General features: G+C 41.8%; 1 protein-coding gene across 1 annotated transcript in view; it reads right to left on the bottom strand.

Annotated features, from left to right (window-relative positions):
• The window catches only part of reln (reelin), a 92,432-nt gene that overhangs the window by 33,643 nt on the left and 37,425 nt on the right, over nt 1-21,364 (bottom strand). The window contains 15 exon segments of the mRNA XM_042774805.1: nt 179-340; nt 3,969-4,202; nt 4,311-4,377; nt 4,566-4,675; nt 4,775-4,903; nt 5,346-5,554; nt 5,682-5,797; nt 10,941-11,092; nt 11,387-11,532; nt 12,694-12,934; nt 13,131-13,223; nt 13,730-13,785; nt 14,113-14,209; nt 14,353-14,431; nt 14,537-14,569. Of these exon segments, the coding sequence (XP_042630739.1) occupies nt 179-340; nt 3,969-4,202; nt 4,311-4,377; nt 4,566-4,675; nt 4,775-4,903; nt 5,346-5,554; nt 5,682-5,797; nt 10,941-11,092; nt 11,387-11,532; nt 12,694-12,934; nt 13,131-13,223; nt 13,730-13,785; nt 14,113-14,209; nt 14,353-14,431; nt 14,537-14,569 (1,924 nt within the window).

Genomic DNA, 21,364 nt, shown 5'->3' with positions numbered 1-21,364 from the left:
TAATCATATTTACAGATTTCTTCACTCCACAGCAAACAGAACAATTTTGTCTTTACTGTTCCAATACTTATGGAGGTCACTGTATGTGCTTGACACACTGCAGAACTCAGATATGCCATGCCGCACCACACAACTGCAATGAAGTCCCGCAGTGGTGTGTGTGTTCAGGAAGGTGTACCTGGGCTCATGGAAGCCCTGATAAGCGTAATGCTGCAGCAGCGTCCAGGTGATGCCGTTATCTGAGGAATAATGCAGCAGCACACCTTCACCTGGCTGGTCTGGAGCGGGACAGGAGCTCGACGTGCTGCGACTGCCCAGCCTCAGCGTGAACTGAAGATACCTGCAAGAGAGAAAGAAACAAGACCGAATGTGAAACACCTGTGGCTCGTTTTGAAGTAGTGCTATCAGAGGAGTCAAGATGACACAAAAATGAACAATAGTATCTTTCTGACTGAAGTGATAAATAAAAGTGATAAAAATGAAAGAGTCATGATCGTTGATGCTCTCTTACACTTCTAAAAACCACAGACCCTACTAAAGTGCAAATGTCTGAGTCAATCAGTCATTTTAACCAATGGCACGGATATGTGTGCATGCTTATTTGATTCCTCTTCAGGAACTCAAGCTGCATCGGAGGATGCTTTGGGAACGGCCTTCAGCGTGACCGGCCCTAAATGATGTGTGTAATCAGTCCAATGGATGGGTGAGACTTCATAGGTGGGTGACGTCAGAGACCAGGAAGCTTAAAAGCACGTGATGCAAAGCCGGCATTTAGCCTTCTGTCTTTCAGCAAGCGCTCTGTGTGTGTGTGTCAGTTGCTATCTGTTTGTGAGTCTTATTTAGTGTTGTTTGTCCACTGATAAGCTCCATTATGTCAAAGCTTCTGTCAAGTGAAGTTTTGGGCAAGAGCAGGCAGTGTTCAGGTGTGTGTTTTCCCTGCCCGCATAGAAAAAGATATTGGGGTGGGGACACACGCAGTTTGTGTGTTGTCTGCTTGAGAGTGAAGCACGTGGAATCAGCTCTCGACGGAGTTGACGGCTGTTATGCGAGCACTTGTTACTGCTCTGTTTCACTCTCAGAAGGCTCTCTTTGAGGAGGGAGCCTTAACTGGCATTTCTCGCGGGGCCAGCCTCGCTTTCACCAAGGTGGAGCGGTGGTTGTGCTCGCGAGTTTTGCTTTCAGATTTGGTGGAAGTGTAAGACTCCTCCTGTAATGACTCTCCAAGCCACTAGGGAGTGCTGTCTGCTACTACGTGCAATTACTCTCCCAACCATTGGTGGGCACCTCCTGCACATTAATGAGAGAACTCTCCAGGCCACTAGGTGGCACTAACGGCCATGAACTGTTTAATTAAGACTGCTCATAAGTTAATGTGTTGCACCTGTACTTTGACCTATTTAAGTTTGGCAGTTTCATTGTGCTGTGTTCAGTCTTGAGCCTACCCAGTACGTATTACCTGTGTTGTAGACCTGTTAAGTTTCATTTTCCAGTTGCCTATTGGACTACCTTCTGTTTTGTGCTGTAAAGCTGTAACTGATATTTTGTTTATATTTTACTACTGAGACCAAGTAAAGACTGCCTGCCTTTGAGTTACCTGAGCCTCTGAGTTTGCTCTTCCTTCTGCACATGGGTCTTCTAAGAAACTGTTCTTCCCAGTAGACCAGAGGTAGAGAACTAGCTTTCCCTGACTGGGCGACCCGGGTTCGAGACCCACCTCAGACACCTCATGCCAGTCCATCGTGACAGGAAGGAATGTAGATGGGAAAGTCCTTATCTTCTTCCTTAACCACCAGATCTGGCACCCACTCTCGGGGTTTCGGAAGCCCGCTTTGCGGCACTTTCCCCCTGGTGAGAGGGTGCGGCGCTCTGCCTGTCTTTCTCTGAGGAGATTGATGTGGAGGGCGTCGATAAGCTCACCAGCTGGACAAGCATCAGTTGCACAAGCATATTATGCCTGATATTATAATGAGCAGCATTAATGGGGAGTGGAGCTTGCGGAGTTGGCTCTCGGGGGGCTGATTGTGCTTTTTTGTTAAGAGCTCCTCTCTCGCCGGGCATGCTCCGAGGAGTGTGTCCATGCATGTGATCTTGCTATTGCCGTCTGCCACTTCAGGGCACAGAGCTAGCTGCTCTAGGTGCACCAGAGGCCAGTCTCGTGAGACTGGTTCCCTTAGGAGGTCACACGGCGGTGTGGGAGCCCCTGCCAAGTGTGATTCATTGGGTCCTGCCCCGAGCAGGCTCTGGTCTAGTCTTCCTAGCAGACAACGGGGGTCTGAGGACCGTCGTTTTTAATAGGAGACTTCACCTATGAGAGTCCTGATGCTGTGGCTCAGGACCTCAGAGGGCAGGCCCCTCTGGGGAAGAGCGGTATACACCACATTACACGGTGCCTGTCTCTCCTCAGTGCCCTCAGGAGATTGATCTGCCAAACCTGCTGGTGTTCCAGGGCACAGCGGTTTCCGGCGAGCGCTTCTCTCAGTTACCGCCCAGAAACGTAGCGGTGCTAAGAGGTTCGCGACCTCCACAGAGGTTTCCAGAGCAGCTAGTTCGGCCATCTCCCTCCGGTGTGCTGCTTCAGGGCACCAAGTTAACTGCTCTGATGACACCAGAGATCAGTTTCGAGAGGCTGATTCCCTTAGTAGACTATTTGGCAACGTGAAAACTACTGCCAAATGTGTCTCAGTGGGTCCTGCACACTGTAGTGAGAGGCCACAGAATCCATTTCGGTTCTCCTCCGCTTCAACTCAACAGGGACTTTCCCACCCTGGCCTGGCCGAGTATGGTTCTCAGACTTGATTTCCCTCCTAGAAGCCTCTCCAGGGGAGATTCCCATCAGGAGGGACCTCCTCTCACAGGCGGAGGGTACGCCCCCGCTCGGAGTTGGAAGTTATGGATGTGGCACAGCTCGTAGCTTCCAGTCTCTCAACCGAGGTTGCTGAGACCATCCTCCAATCCAGAGCTCCCTCCATGAGGAAACTGTATGCCTTGAGGTGTAAACTTTTCACCTCCTGGTGTGGAGACCGCCAACTCGACCCAGTTAACTGCCCGGTTGGTACAGTTCTGGAGTTCTTGCAGGCCCTTCTCTCCGCAGGGTTGACCCACTCCACCCTGAAGGTCTACGTGGCGCATGTGGCCTACCGTGCCCCTCTCGGTGGCCAGTCAATGGGCAGACACCCTCCTGGTTACATGTTTACTCTGCGGTGCGCTGAGGCCTCTGGCCAGAAGAAGCTTATGATAAGCAGTGGATCAGGATGCTATCCTAAACCCTCGAGTCCTCTGATCTTCCCTCTCTTGGGGGTCAAGACTCACTTCTACGGAAGTTTGGCCATTGGGGGGATGTCCCTGATTACTTGTCAGGCTCCTGGCTCTTTCTCTTTCTCTCGCTTTAGCTGTGCTCTTCCACACTAGGCAGAGATTTGAAAGTCTGGCGGCGTGGGCATTCTCGTTCCCAAAGCGTCCTCCGATGCAGCTCGAGTTCCTGAAGAGGAACGTCTCAGGTTACGCATGTAACCATGGTTCCTTGAGGGAACGAGACCCTGTGTCTCGGGGCCATACTTCCAGCATCCCTGTCGGCGCTTGCTTCATTCCTAGAGGCTAAATGCCAGCTTTGCTGCACTTTTAAGCTTCCTGGTCTCTGAGGTCACCCGCCTATGACGTCTCGCCCATCCATTGGACTGATTACAAACATGATTCAGGGCCGGTCACGCTGAAGGGCGTTCCCAAAGCATCTCGTTCCCTCGACACTGAATGCGTAACCTGAGACATTTTTGAGTCCTCATAATTAAAATATCTCTAAAAGCATACTAAACAATGTTTATTAAAAATTTTAAAATGCTTGTAGTTTTATGTGAGGGGTAGGGGACAGAAAATAGTTTGTACAGTAGAAAACCATTACGCCTATAGAGAGTCCCATAAAAAAAAAAAAAAAACAATAACATGTGTGTGTGTGTGTGTGTGTGTGTGTATACCTGGCCTGTGAACTGTCCAGTGGGGTCGTAACAATGTGTCTTCTACTGTCCCTGTTGAAGACCAGGGCTTTTCCGCTGGCCAAAACCCCACAGGCAAAGCTGACCTCAGCCCCCCGCAGTGAGGAGAAGCTGTGATAGGACGACAGCCTCACGCTGGAGAAACTCTCTGACAGAAATGCAGGGAAGGTCTGCGATGCCAGCTCACATGCTGGACCGCTGAAACCATGGTCACACCTAAAGAAATATGAAAAAAAGCACACATTTTCCTGAACCAGTATGATAATGCTGTTTTCACAGTGTAAAGAGTGTTTCGCCAAAGTTCTGACTTAAAGATGCTCATACTTGCAGCCTGTGCGTGAACAGTGTCCTCTACCAGAGCAGAAACGCAAACAGGACGGCCCGATATACACTGGAACACACAACAACAACCACCACCATATAATCATTATCGTCACTGATCATGATTTAATTGGATCAGTCAAGTGTCTAAGTGTAAAAATCACTGTCTAATCTGCTGATAACACTCTGTGTGTTTGACATTTATGTGTCGACATCTATTAGTAAATATGACCTGCATGTTGAATGAATGGCTCTTACCGTTGTCAATCGCCCACATGATGCTGCTTCCCACAGCGGTCTGTCTCCAGCGGAAGCGAGTGCTGTCTGTGAGCGCGGCGTTGGGCAGAGGAATTGTGATCCTTGTCCAACTACAGGAGCACAGAGAGAATCAACGGTTCTGTTAACAGAACACACAACACAGACACATGTCACATTTATGAAAGCGTCCGACAGATGCAGTGACTGACCCACTGTAGTTCTCTGAGGAGTAGATGCTGCTGTGAGGCAGATGTGATCCGGCACACAGTTCAGGAAGACACTCGGTGTGCAGGAGAGACCAAGAGCGCCCGTGATTGGTTGAGAACTCCAGTTTGACACTGTGAGATTCACATATTGAGGAACAGAAGAACAGGAGACAACAATCTTTATTTTCACTTTATTTTATTTTAAACAGTACTGAATCTTGTGCTGAATCTTGTCTTCTTCTGCATCTGTACTGAATATTGTTTCTGAACTATTATTACTATCACTGCTGCATACAAACCAAAGACACACAAACTACAACTTCCACCATTCCTGCTTTTGTCTATTCTATTCTATTCTATTCTCATCACTGAATTTCTCAAATGTCATTTCATACTCAAAAGATGATGTTTTGATAATTATATCAGTGCTGTTTTATCCAGTGTTGTTTGGACCCCAGTGTTCTTCAAAATATCAAATTTATGAGTCACAGAAGAAGAAGTCATACAGGTTAGAACAACATGAGGGTGAGTAAGTCATGATTTTGGGGTTATCATTGTTTTCTGATCTGATCACCTGTTGGCTGGCTGATAGGCTCCACACCCAAGGTTTATTGAGAACTGCACCAGGTGAGTGTTTGCTCCGGGCAGCACCGGCAGCAGCTGCAGGAAGTCCACAGCCCAAACGTGACGGTTCGCCCCACCATGAAACTTCTGTTCTAGACAAAACTGAGTGGCTGGAGTCTGAAGCTCTGTGGTCAAACCAACCGAGACAACTGAAGGAATCTGGAAGAGAAAGCCAAGAGATGTCAAGGTGTATACAGATGAGATGATAGTTTCTGAACAGAACACGTCAGTTGTTGAAAATGGTTATGCAACCTTAATCTGATTATAGACTGTATAAGCGTTCTACCCTGTAGGCTGAGTATGGAAGTATGTCCAGAAGCACATGATCTTTTCTGCCCTCTGAACGACCAAACAGGACCACATTATTCTTGTTGGATTCTCCAGGATCGCAGTCTCCACCCCCTGCATCGAACACACAGAGATAAGTCACTGAACACACAGAGATCAGACACAGAACACACAGAGATCAGACACTGAAAACACAAAGATCAGGCACTGAACACAGAGATCAGACACTGAGCATGCAGAGATCAGGCACTGAACTCAGAGATCAGACACTGAACACACAGAGATCAGACACTAAGCATGCAGAGATCAGGCACTGAACACACAGAGATCAGACACTGAACGCACAGAGATCAGACACTGAAAACACAAAGATCAGGCACTGAACTCAGAGATCAGACACTGAAAACAGAGATCAGACACTGAAAACAGAGATCAGGCACTGAACATACAGAAATCAGGCACTGAACATACAGAGATCAGACACTGAACACAGAGATCAGGCACTAAAAATACAGAGATCAGGCACTGAACACAGAGATCAGACACTGAGCATGTAGAGATCAGGCACTGAACTCAGAGATCAGACATTGAACACAGAGATCAGACACTGAAAACACAGAGATCAGGAAATTAACACAGAATCAGACACTAAAACAGTGATCAGACACTGAATACAGAGAGATCAGACACTGAACACACAGGGATTAAACACTGAACACAGTGTAACGTTTGGATGCAATCAAGATGTTCAATCAGCTTTTTGGCATCGTAAACTTTCCCTCCTCCCTTGTTATAACTAAGTTACAGATGCATGTCTAATGTCCACCTCTAGTTCAAAGAGCATTATCACGTCTGCCATCTTCACAGATTGTAGCCAGGACAGTCATCTGCCTTCTCTTCAAGCTTCAAAGGCATTCCCGGGGGGAGGAAGGAACGATTCCCCCATAACCATTTGGCCACCACTCATGCGGCACAGACATCCAGAGTCCACAATAGACATAGGATTGGACTTTGACTCCATCTACCCACAATCAAACTGTCCCAAAGTGTATATAGTGTATTCCTGTGTTCTTTGCATGTTTCTAGGATATAGTAGCTTAGATATAACTCTGTAGTAGTGTAGTAAAGCTCCAAATACTTGGATCTAGATGTATGAATGTATCACTGCATTAATGTTTCCCAATCCCTGGCATGCCAGGTATCAAAATGACCGTCTTCTGATTCCTGGATTAATGCTGTATATTTTGTCACCATAACTTGCACCATACTCTTTTTACCCTACTTTGACCTAATATTGGAGAAATCCTCCAGACCACCATAAACCATGCAAATAAGGTGTCACATGAGACAATGAAAACAATTCCCACTCAAAATGCCCACCTCTACATCGGTCAGTCTGCCAAAGATGGTTGTGACTGGTAGACCCTTAAAAGTCCCTAACCCAAACTAATCATCGCTCAAACCTTTTGAGACAGACACTCTCCAAAACACATCACCCTTGAGTCCGACCTTCCGGCAGTTTTTATCTTCGAGTAACTTTGTTGATTCGCTGTGGACTCTCATATCAAGGTGATTTTTGATTCTCTGATGATCCCCATTAGGTTGTGGCTAACTGATGTTAAATACTGCCATTCTTTTGTTCTTCTATCTCTTTTTCCTTACTTTTCTTCTTTCTGTATGTATGTGTTTTGCTTAGTTTAGTTGTATGTTTCATTTATTAAATCCCTTATATTCACAGTTGATTGCCTCTTTGTGCTGCTCACAATTTGGAGTCACTGATCATTGATCTTGCAACAAACTAAGTTACTGCTAGTACTGTACTAATAAGGAAAGCTATTCTTTCTTGTCCAGGAATCTGATAAATTATTATAATGTCTGCTCGGTGGACAAAAAGATTAAATGATTGTAATATTGATTCTGCTACAGTTAATTCTGAGATCTAATCTCAATATTTATAGTTAATTATTACCAGTTATAAGAAATCATAAATACTTCCCCTTTGAGCTAATTTGCTACAACAGAGATCAGACACTGAACACAGAGATCAAACACTGAACACACAGACCAGACACTGAACACACAGAGATCAGACACTGAACAAACAGAGATCAGGCACTGAACTCAGAGATCGGACACTGAACAAACAGAGATCAGACACTGAACAAACAGAGATCAGACACTGAACAAATAGAGATCAGGCACTGAACACAGATATCAAACACTGAACAAACAGAGATCAGACACTGAACACACAGACCAGACACTGAACACACAGAGATCAGACACTGAACAAACAGAGATCAGACACTGAACACAGAGATCAAACACTGAACAAACAGAGATCAGACACTGAACACACAGACCAGACACTGAACACACAGAGATCAGACACTGAACAAACAGAGATCAGGCACTGAACTCAGAGATCGGACACTGAACAAACAGAGATCAGAGACTGAACACACAGACCAGACACTGAACACACAGAGATCAGACACTGAACAAACAGAGATCAGGCACTGAACACAGATATCAAACACTGAACAAACAGGGATCAGACACTGAACACACAGACCACAGAGATCAGAGATGAACACAGATATCAAACACTGAACAAACAGGGATCAGACACTGAACACACAGAGATCAGACACTGAACAAACAGAGATCAGGCACTGAACTCAGAGATCAGACACTGAAAACAGAGATCAGACACTGAACAAACAGAGATCAGGCACTGAACACAGAGATCAGAAACTGAACACAGAGATCAGAGACTGAACACACAAAGATCAGACACTGGACACACAGAGATCAGGCACTGAACACATAGAGATCAACACTGGACACAGATATCAGGCACTGAACACATAGAGATAAGGCACTGAACACACAGAGCTCAGACACTGAATACAAAGATCAGGCACTGAAACACACAGAGATCAGGCATTGAACAAACAGAGATCAGACACTGAATACAAAGATTAGAAACTGAACGAACAGGGATCAGAGACTAAAAACAGATATCAAAAACTGAACACACAGAGATCAGGCACTGAACACATAGATATCAGGCACTGAACACACAGAGATCAGGCACTGAAATACATAGAGATCAGGCATTGAACAAACAGAGATCAGACACTGAATACAAAGATTAGGCACTGAAACACATAGAGATCAGGCATTGAACAAACAGAGATCAGACACTGAATACAAAGATCAGAAACTGAACGAACAGGGATCAGAGACTGAAAACAGATATCAAACACTGAACACACAGAGATCAGACACTGAACACAAAGATCAGAGACTGAACACACAGAGATCAGGCACTGAACACAGAGATCTGACACTGAAAAAACAGAGGTCAGACACTGAACACAGAGATCAGAAACTGAACACAGAGATCAGAGACTGAACACACAGAGATCAGGCACTGAACACAAAGTGATCAGGCACTGAACACAGAGATCAGGCACTGAACACAAAGAGATCAGGCACTGAACACACAGGGATCAGGCACTGAACACACAGAGATCAGACACTGAACACAGAGATCAGAGACTGAACACACAGAGATCAAACACTGAACACAAAGAGATCAGACAGTGGACACAAAGAGATAAGGCACTAAACACATAGAGATCAGACACTGAACACAGAGATCACAGACTGAAAAACAAAGGTCAGACACTGAACACAGAGATTAGACACTGAACACAGAGATCAGAGACTGAACACACAGAGATCAGGCACTGAACACAAAGAGATCAGACACTGAACACAGAGAGATCAGACACTGAAAAGAGAGATCAGACACTGAAAAGAGAGATCAGACACTGAACACACAGGGATCAGACACTGAACACAGAAATCAGACATTGAACACAGAGAGATCAGACAAAAAAAAAAAAACAGAGATCAGACTCTGAACACAGAGATCAGACACTGAACACAGAGAGATCTGACACTGAAAAAACAGAGATTAGACTCTGAACACAGAGATCAGACACTGAACACAGAGAGATCAGACACTGAACACAGAGATCAGACACTGAACACAGAGAGATCAAACACTGAACACAGAGAGATCAGACACTGAACACAGAGATCAGACACTAAACACAGAGATAAGACACTGAACATAGAGATCAGACACTGAACACAGAGATCACAGACTGAAAAACAAAGGTCAGACACTGAACACAGAGATTAGACACTGAACACAGAGATCAGAGACTGAACACACAGAGATCAGGCACTGAACACACAGAGATCTGGCACTGAACACAGAGAGATCTGACACTGAAAAAAACAGAGATCAGACTCTGAACACAGAGATCAGACACTGAACACAGAGAGATCAGACACTAAACAGAGATCAGACACTGAACACAGAGAGATCAGACACTGAAAAAAACAGAGATCAGACTCTGAACACAGAGATCAGACACTGAACACAGAGAGATCTGACACTGAAAAAACAGAGATCAGACTCTGAACACAGAGATCAGACACTGAACACAGAGAGATCAGACACTGAACACAGAGATCAGACACTGAACACAGAGAGATCAGACACTGAACACAGAGAGATCAGACATGTAACACAGAGATCAGACACTAAACACAGAGATCAGACACTGAACACAGAGATCAGACACTGAACACAGAGAGATCAGACACTGAAAAAAACAGAGATCAGACACTGAACACAGAGAGATCAGACACTGAACAGAGATCAGACACTGAACACAGAGAGATCAGACACTGAAAAAAAAACAGAGATCAGACACTGAACACAGAGAGATCAGACATGTAACACAGAGATCAGACACTAAACACAGAGATCAGACACTGAACACAGAGAGATCAGACACTGAACACGGAGATCAGACACTGAACACAGAGAGATCAGACACTGAAAAGAGAGATCAGAAACTGAACACAGGGATCAGGCACTGAACACACAGAGATCAGACACTGAACACAGAGATCAGAGACTGAACACACAGAGATCAAACACTGAACACAAAGATCAGACACTGAACACAGAGATCAGACACTGAACACAGAGAGATCAGACACTGAACACAAAGAGATCAGACACTGAACACAGAGATCAGACACTGAACACAGAGAGATCAGACATTGAACACACAGAGATCAGACACTGAAAAGAGAGATCAGACACTGAATACACTGAACAAACGTCAGGGTCATTGTAATGTGCATATAAAAGTATAAGTCATACCCATGGTGAAGTGGAAGCGCAGGTTTCCGTAGGCGGTGGTGTTGATGTACGGTGTGCACACCTTCCTCTGTCCATCTTTGAGAAAGACGAGTGCAGATCCAGACTCCACCTCTCCACACTGAATGCCATTCACCGCTCCATCAACCTCCCATCTACAGGTCACACACAGTGCTTACAATCACACTTTCCTACATATCATACACTATTTTACAAATTATGTTACTACATTTAACAGCATCTGATACACCTGTTAGTGACCCAAGTGTTTGCTTTTGTCGAGAGAGCTCCAATATCTCATAACTGAAATGTCAACACCTCAGTGTATCACCTCATCTAGTCAGTATGTTAGTCTACTGACTGACCTAACTACTATTAAAATACTATTTCATAAAAGCACTCCATTTGCATGAATCCCAATCGTATCTGCTGGCAGAAGTAACACGCACCCACTCAGTGGATTCTCAAAGTCTTCCTCCCAGTAGCTGCGTCCCTCTTCACGGTGCAGGTCCACATCTCGTGTGGAGGCGAAGCTGTGCTCGATTTCCTCCCCGCCATGAAAGTACAAGGAGTTTCCCTCTGACTGACAAGCATGCTGTCAAATTAATCGAGAAGAAGCGTTTCAGTGCTACAGTATACAGTAGTATACCAAAAGTACTATTGCAGGGTATTTTTATTAAGCACATAAATATGTAAATGTATTTGTAGTATACTTAGCATGAAACAAATATATTTCAAATACATTTTAATACATATATTTTTCACTAGGGTAATGCCTGCCTCCTCTTTGTTTCATTTATAGGGGAACAGACCCGTCTGCTAGTGTGGGCTGGTAAACACTTGCTGGGCTGCTGTAAGAAATTACCCTGTCAAAGCTGTGGCCGTATGTTCTGACACGCTGATCACACATTCTGACCCATCATATGTGTGCTTTACTTCGAGATATTAAACCATAAACTTTGCAATAAAAGTGTTCATAGGCCATATCTCATTAAAAAGAATTGTGCTCGATTATACTGAATGTCCATTTGTAGTGTTCAAATCTTGAAAGCATATTTTTTAAAAACTGTTCTTGCAGATAATATAATGTTAAGGAGATAAAAGATCACTTAAGGGACTTAAAGAGAAACAAATGCACTTGTCAAATTAAAGGTTTTACTGTAAAGTACATTTTAAACCATTATGTTTAAATAAACTTTTGTCAGTGCTTTAAAGAAGTACACTTATTTTGATGTGTTGACTAACATACTAAAATGTAAAGTACTAGATTATAATTTTAACTTTAGTGTGTTAAGATAGCCAGGTTTTATAATTGAGAAACCCTATTTAGCTGTCTAACCCAGTCAGTAATTAAATATATATATATATATATATATATATATATATATATATATATATTTAAATACGTCACTCGAGTTTGAATAGAAATGACATCAAAGTATATTTTAATTTTATCATAAATGCTGTCAGTGCATTTAGCAGTAACTTTATATTTCAAAGACAATAGAAGTTATTATGAAATTACATATAAAGCTGTACTAAAGTCCTACTTAAGCGGGTCAAAACACTAAAATCCAAAACAATTACTACAATCCAAAAAAAATACAAATAAATTAAAAAAAAACAATGAAATGCATACATAATTAAACCCTCAACACAAAAAAAAGTACATTATTTTCATAATAAGCACTTGTTTTGAGCTTCTTCACATGGGATGGGTTCTAGTTTGCTGGATGACACAAATTTGATCATGTACCTTTACTGTGGCTCCAGGGAAGAAGAGCCAGTTGGCCGTGTCCAGAGGGTCCAGGCTGTCCTCCAGCAGTGGGGGCCGGTTGGCCGTGTTTACCACCAGTATATCAACGACCCCACAGCAGGACTCATAACCATCGGGCCCCACGGGCGGCTCCTGACTCCAGCGCAGATGAATGGCCTCCCCTTTACAGCCTGGAGGCAATGGCAGGAGATGAACCACTGTGCTGCTGTTAGTGGGAGCCCTGCGAGACCCAATGCATAAGATTAAATCACTGGAGAACTGAACATACAAGTGCTCAAGCTCAGTCAGACTTATGCAACCTTAAATTAAAAAGAGTTTTTATAGCACAAATCCATGCACTGCTCATGGCGTTTTTACATAATGGTAACAGTAATACTGTGAGTGTGTGGGAGCCATTTCCTAAAATAAAGTAAAACCTGATCTTTTCCAAGGTGATCCAGTCATCAGAGGAGTTCAGACCACAGGAGATGATGATACTGGGGTCTGAGTAACTGAACCGACAAGAACCAAAACAAAAACAAACAACAAAAACACACACAAGAATGGACTTCACTTAATAACTGCAAAAAATGAAAAATATGATTTGCTACGTTTTTTTTTTTTTTTACCAAAATTTTTTTTTTTTTCAGTAAAAATATCTCAACATTCTTATATCGAGATACATTACCTTGAGATGCAAAATGACATAAGAAGTATTATTTTCTGAAAAATTACCAAAAGTAAGCAAAAAAAAAAAAAAAATTGTAATGGGGTCAAAAATTTAATTATAAACTTAATTAAAAGGGAAAACAAGATTATTTTGCTTACCCTATTCGCAGGTTTTTTTTCTCCTTTAATAAATAAACACCTCCCTTTTATAAATCTTAATATAAATCTTAATCCAAAATAAATCTCAAATAAATTACGAATTTATTTACGAATGTTTAGATACTTGTATTCAGCTGTAAACCAATCGTCTATGTCTGCAGGAGCTGAAGAATCGTGAGCTACAGTAACAGCAGAAAGACGGTGACACTCACCAAAGGCAAACTGCAGGACTGATGCTGTGCTCGTGTTCAGAGCCACTGTAGTCTAAAAGAGATGATAAAACCATGAGCTTCTCATTTCTTTACACCGATCCGCTTCATTCACACAAGAATAATGTGGAAACAGCAGACGAGACACAGCATTGCAAAGCTACACAGTGTCCTCACTGCCAGTGCACCATCATCGTGTCTGCTGTGTCACGTCTCAAACATGAACTAGCAGCATCAGATACAAACCTGGTTTAGATGAGTCTTTAATGAATGTGTAGGTTTTACTTTCTTGGGTAACACTTTATTTTGTCAACAACCAGACCACCAGGGCAAAATGTGTTGTTTTTTACTTGATTACATCTGTTTTGTAAAAGACAATTACCAGTTGTCTCTGTCCAAAGGGCTCACAAAACGTCACTGCTTTTCCATGCATCAGTGCACCGCACTGCTCTCCAACCTCACAGTTACTGCAGTCTGACCTGTGAGAGAACCGCCAAGGACCATGATCACATCTTCTAGCTTTCTATATGTATTAATACAAAATACTGCATAGAAAAAAAAGGAGAAAAAAAGCCGCTTAACTCCCAAGCAAACAGAATAAAGAAAGACAAGTGTCACTCACCAGATATTGACATTAAGCTCTTCTTGTGTGTTGTGTTCAAAATCATCCCGGAGAACAGCATGATCACCATGAACCACAGCTACACCAGCAACAGATACAGAGGACAGAGACAGAGACCGGAGCACAGTGAGGAGCAGTGAGGAGTAACGTCAGCACACATGTGTCTGCTGATGCTTTTACTCACCTAGACTGGGCCGAAGAGGAGATTCAGTGGGAGCTTAAAGAGACAAAACAAAAAGATCTTTCACATGGAACATTTCTAATGGTACACACTTCCTATGAATAAATGAGACAAAGACACAAAGAGAAAGTCTGGTAATAAATATATATACAGTGAACATTTAACCCTTTATAACTGTGATCTTATTTTGTAATTAATACACAGAAGACTGTAAACATTAAAAGACTTCATTACGCAGCTGTCTGGAATATTCTTATTCTCAATCACTGATCGGTCAAATATTTTTCTGCAGTTGCTGTGCATTTGACCGTGTATCTGCAAGCCAGAAGAACTAATTGGCATCATGCTGGAGGACTTTGTACTGATTTTACAGCGATCATAAAGCTTTTGATTGATAGCTGGAAGCTGAGGAGAGCGCAGATGTTCGTCAGGGTCCTGATCTCACTATCAGGGTTTATTTTGCCTTGATGACTCTAATGATAAAACGATTTTCTCTGTACTTCATCTAAAAACTAGGACAATGTCACTCCCATGTGTCTTTACCTCCTACTTCAAAAAAATATTACTAATGTGGGAGCATTTAACACTCCTACCTCTCTCCGTCTGTGGTGTCTGGATCCTGTGACAAAACTCAAAAAATCAAGTACAGCCTGCTATGCACATTTTTACAAGGAGAATGAAATGTTTATTATTATTTAATAAAGGCCATTGAGGAATAATTCCTTTGATTCTTTTATTAGTTTGATCAATTCCTGTTTGAAAGTTCTGTGCTTATGTTGCAATCCCAAAACCACACTGTAATCCATACAGACAAATAACACATTTCACATCACAAACCCCAACCCAGCAGTAAAACTGAACCCTAAAACATTGAGTCTAATCACCCAAACCATATAGTGATCTAAAACAGCTGTTGCTCCAGACTGTTTCAGAAAGAATCAACTGAATAGGTCAATCGAATGAATGAACTGAATGGGTTTTGTGGCTGAACTATTTTGACAGACTCTTGCTCCAGAGGTAAGGATGGGACCGGCAGCCGTTCTCTGAGATCACGACTACTTATACTTAAACCAAAAATTTTACTGAATTAAAGGAACCCCGTTCATAAACGCCATGACTTCTGACAGCACTTTTGTGCAATATACTGGACATTCAATCATATATATTCATCATACAGTTAAAATATATACCCCATGATTTTACACATCATCCTCCTGCTCACCAGAATCTGCTTACATCCTTCAGAAGCAGTCTTATTATCTCGCATGAACAAAAGCCTGCTACTTTAATCAATCTTCGGTTCTGAAGATCAAAAAAATCACAGTCATTTAAATGTATGAAAGGAGCCAACACAAAAGGCTTGACTCGACCAGACAAACTGATGGTGTATGGATGTTATCCTCTAATGCCAACAGGTGTGATGAATGATTAACTCTTATTTATATATGTACTGGTGTTACTATATGTTATTTCACAGGTGAAATGAAACATCACAACATATAAATTTATAACTGACTTTAATTCTTTAGTGAACATTGCAGGCTCTCTTTAATCTCACGGTTGAGCTTTTCTTTCAGTCTTTCCTTATCTAAAGCCTCTGACACGTCGAGCTATAATTAACCACATTAAACTTTACATTCAGAAACCTTCACTTTCTCTGGAAAAACCTTTTTATCTTCTCAACTGTACCGATACACCAACATTTTTCCTCAATAACCTCAGATAATCTTTACCTGAAATCCATCACACTATAATTATAAATCAGCCTTGCTACTTTTTTATTTGCTGACCTATTTCTTTCAGAACTCACACACACACTGTGAAAGTCTGGTGAGTGAATGTGACTAGGCATGTAATGGTTGAGTTCTGAATGTAATTGCAGGTTCAAACTGCAGTTTCCAATCAAATGTCCACTGGGTGGCGCTACTGTGTCTGTTACTCCCATTCAGACAAATCAAGATCACAGAGGAAGGTTATCAGTTAATAATGCTCTGGAATATAGTTTGCAGTCAGCTGTGCCAGTGCAAGTATTTGTTAAATAAGTCATGCATGGTTTCCTACATCAATGCCAATGCCATGGGTTCAAATCCCAGAAATCAGACTGAAAGATTCATTCAGCACACAGACTGGACATTCAGAGCTTTCGGTGCTTCAGAAAGTCTGAGCTTTATAATCAGATTTAACATCCAAACAGGGTGAGCTGATTTAAAAGTCAACAGATCATTATTTGGATATTTACTGAGCTTGTTGTGTGTGTTTAAGTCTTGTCTGTATTGGCCTGTAGCAGAGTGTTTTTCATGATATCAGGCTGGAAACTAAACAGCAACAATGTTCTGTTAAATTTGTGTGCTATGAATGCTCGGTAAAGGGAGTGACGACTCTGGCTTTCCTCATTGTCCTCCTCTGTAGCAGTAAAGCCTTATCAAGTGTTTGGATGAAGAGACAGATTTTACCAGCAGTCATGGTGAATGTTCACTATTATCGCACTGACACTGTTTACTAACATGTCAAACAGCACTTCCACTGAATGAACACACACACAATGAATTTCTTTACTTCCAAGATACTATTAGAGAGAAAATAGAGCTACAGTATTATATCAGTTAGTGCACTATAGATCCCCTGAGGAACAATTCCACTCATTCTCTGCTATAAGACAGGAAGAATTGTATAAACAATTCTGTTAAATCATCTAAACCAACATGCATGTTAGACCCTATGGACCTTTTTCAGATTTCCAGGTTTCTCAGCAGCGGAAGTCGTCATAGTTGCAGTGAATGGGAGAGTACCACAAATATATTTTTTTGCATTCTCATTTGCTCAAATAGCAAAAGAAAAACTCCACGATAGTGTTTTCGTGACTTTCAATATCAAGACTGATAATGGAAGCCAGAAGAGAGAACGATGTCAAATTTGCCGTCCCTCTCATAAACCCAAATTTTTGTAATTTGATGCAAAGGTGATATATTACAAAAAATAGTTTTATAAATGTACCTACATTTAAAAAATAATAATAATACAAATATGAAAAACTTTCAAGGATTTCCGATGCTGATGACCATTAAACGCGTCATGACAGTCTTGTGAAAAAGGTCCATTCCATCTAAGCTACTAAGAGGTTCTTCCAAAAGTCATAGATCCTCTTCTGAATATTATAATTTCATTATTGTCATTAGGATATGTCCCAAAAAACTTTAAATTGGCTCTCATAAAAACAAACCCTAACCCTAAGCCTAACAGCAACAACATCAACAACAAAAAACCAAACCTTGACCCTGGAGAACTGGTTAATTACAGAATGATCTTGAATCTCTCCAAAAATACTAGAAAAGGCAGTGTCCTCACAATTATATTCCTTCTTAGAGAGAAATGGTATCTGTGAGGATCTCCAGTCAGGATTTAGACCGTATCATAGTACTGAGACTGCTCTCCTTAGAGTTACAAATGACCTGCTCTTATCATCTGATCGTGGTTGTATCTCTATATTAGTGCTATTGGATCTTATCGCTGCGTTCGACACTATTGACCACAACATTCTTTTGCATAGACTAAAAAACTTTGTTGGCATTAATGGAAGTGCATTAGCATGGTTTAAATCATACTTATATGACCAGCATCAGTTCATAACAGTGAATGAAGAGGTATCATATCGATCACAAGTGCAGTATGGAGTACCTCAAGGCTCAGTACTAGGGCCGTTACTCTTCACGCTTTACATGTTACCCTTGGGAGATATCATCAGGAAACACGGTGTTAGCTTTCACTGTTATGCTGATGATTCTCAGCTCTATGTTTCTTCATGGCCCGGTGAAATATACCAATTTGAAAAATGGAATGCATAGTCGATATAAAAAACTGGATGACAACTAATTTCTTACTGCTAAATTCTGAAAAAACAGAGGTGTTAATTATAGGACCTAAAAACTCTGCATGTAATAACCTAGAACACTGTCTAAGACTTGATGGCTTCTCTGTCAATTCTTCGTCATCAGTTAGGAACCTAGGTGTAGCTATTTGATAGCAACCTTTCCTTAGAAAGACACGTTTCTAGAATTTGTAAAACCTGCATTTTTCCATCTCAAAAATATATCTAAATTACGGCCTATGCTCTCAATGTCAAATGCAGAAATGTTAATCCATGCGTTTATGACCTCAAGGTTAGATTATTGTAATGCTCTACTGGGTGGTTGTTCTGCACGCTTAGTAAACAAACTCCAGTTAGTCCAAAATGCAGCAGCTAGAGTTCTTACTAGAACCAGGAAGTATGATCATATTAGCCCGGTCCTGTCAACACTACACTGGCTCCCTATCAAACATCGTATAGATTTTAAAATCTTGCTTATTACTTATAAAGCCCTGAATGGTTTAGCACCTCAGTATTTAAAACAAGCTCTTGTTACATTATAGTCCTCCACATCCGCTGCGTTCTCAAAACTCTGGTAATTTGATAATACCTAGAATATCAAAGTCAACTGCGGGCGGCAGATCCTTCTACTATTTAGCGCCTAAACTCTGGAATAACCTACCTAACATTGTTCGGGAGGCAGACACACTCTTGCAGTTTAAATCTAGATTAAAGACCCATCTCTTTAACCTGGCTTACACATAACACACTATTACATTTCCATATTTCAAATCCATTAAAAGATTTTTAGGCTTCAATAATTAGGTCAACCAGAACCGGAACACTTCCCATAACACCCAATGTACTCGCTTCATCGAAAGAAGAATGGCATCTAGGCTAATATTAGTCTGTTTCTCTCTTATTCTGAGGTCACCGTAGCCACCAGATCCAGTCTGTATCAAGATCAAATATGGATTAGCACCTAGAGACAACCTCTATGTCAGTCCTGAATGGTAGCGGAGACCCCGTCAACTAGATGCATCTCAGAGACAGATCCCCTGCAAAGACCTCATCACCTCGACAACCATCGGCACAAGACCACAGGAACCAGCCTTTGGCTTACTTAGTTGGGGATGCTTAATACTTGGCAATATTATGGCCTTGACTGCACTATTAAAAGAGAGCTGAACTGAGCTGGACGATGACATCACTGAATCAACAATGAACTGACTTTAACTGAAAAATTTATTGTTTACTATTGTCTTCTTTTTCGAGCTTCTTTAGCAGAATCGAATTTTGTTTGCATTATCAACACACTATTTTCCTGTTTAACACTGTAAATCTGCTTTGACACCATCTGTATTGTATAAAGCACTATACAAATAAAGGAGACTTGACACACACACACACACACAATGAGTGTAATAATTTCTCCCTGCACATGATCTTTGTCTGTGGAGTTCTGCTCTCATTCTCTGCCATACATTCGTCGACCTCTTCTTCTATCTACATCAGGCGTTCACACAGCAGACAGTCACACTCGTTTCAGGCTTAGTTTAATCCTCGATTGCTTTCTTAAGAACTTAATTACCTCCGCCGCTCTTCCTGTAGAGCTGTGCTAATGCGACTGGCTTACACTGACAGTTTAACAGTTCCGTGCTTCCCATGAGCCTCGGCTGCAGATTTGGAGCGGGCCAGTTCATTCTCCAACTTCTCTAATGCAAAGCCGGACATTCGGATGAAAGTTGGCACTGGGTGTTATTAAACGGTGCGAGCGCTGGCATTTGGGTGTCTGAGGCACAGGACATTATTTTCCAGCGACACATCTTTCATCTTTAGCGCTTCTCTCCATCTAGAGGCCGCGTGTCTGCTGTCGTATATCTGCTCTGCTTCTGATCATCCTCCTCTCCTCTCCTCTGCCCAACAGTGTTCGCCCCCCGTGAGTTATAGTCACTTTTCGATAATCAATCCTCAGGGATACGAGTCCAGTGTGTCCCATAAAGCACTAATTTATGGAGCTGCTGGAAATTGCAGAGTTCTCTGGTCGCCTTTCCTCATCCCGACCTGTCACAGATATCACTCTTTGATATACTAGCGTCATCTGCAGCTCTCTCTCTCTCTCTCTCACTCTCTCAGTGAAGTTCTACTACTCTGATAGTCTTTTATGTCTGTTTAGCATGCCTTTATGTGTTTATCTGTGGATACATGCTGTCATTTGTCAATTCATTCCAGCTAGTCTTCTGGCTCGTTTCACTTTCATACATTTGATGATTGTTCTCTTACTGCAAGGAAACTAATGGTAAACAGTGGGTAATAAAATGCAACAGTGTGGTTTCAGAGGGACAAATCCATTCATTTTCTCCATAAAAATAACATATAAAGCTGTTAGCACAGATCTACTCTGAGTTCAGAGTCTGTTGAATGATGAAATGTGCTGCTAGTCTGTGAGATGTTTAACATTTTGCATTCAGCACTGCCTAAAATCTATCAGTCAGAATCAATAGTACCACAGAAATCACTGTCACAAATCTTAACGTGAACCACTGTCTCTCTAAACTCTCAAACCACTTACATATTTGAATTTGATGCACAATATCCACACTTAGACTGCTGTCATCCCGATTGCTTTTTATAAACACAGTTATCACATAAAAAAGTACTCTTGTGAAAAAGAAGTGTAGGTAACACTTTATTTTACAATGTCCTTGTTACAGGTTGCATGCTCTTACTATAGTAACAACTGTAAATAATGTATTATTACATGCAGCTAACTCTAAACCAAACCTTAACCCTAACCATAAAGTACGTACAGTACACGTTAAAGACAAAATAGTACTCAGTACTTAATGGTGTAATTACACTGTAATAAAGTGTAATGTTGTATTGAATGTGCACTTGCAGTGTACTTTAAATCTTAAAAGTATATATTTTTAAAAACTAACTTGATAACTTGAATGACATAAAAGGCCAGGTAGGTGACTAAAAAG

Source organism: Cyprinus carpio, chromosome A18 (assembly GCF_018340385.1).
Source record: "Cyprinus carpio isolate SPL01 chromosome A18, ASM1834038v1, whole genome shotgun sequence".
Lineage (NCBI taxonomy): Eukaryota > Metazoa > Chordata > Actinopteri > Cypriniformes > Cyprinidae > Cyprinus > Cyprinus carpio.
Note: the sequence above shows the minus strand (reverse complement) of the source record. Positions and strands in the feature narration are given on the sequence as shown.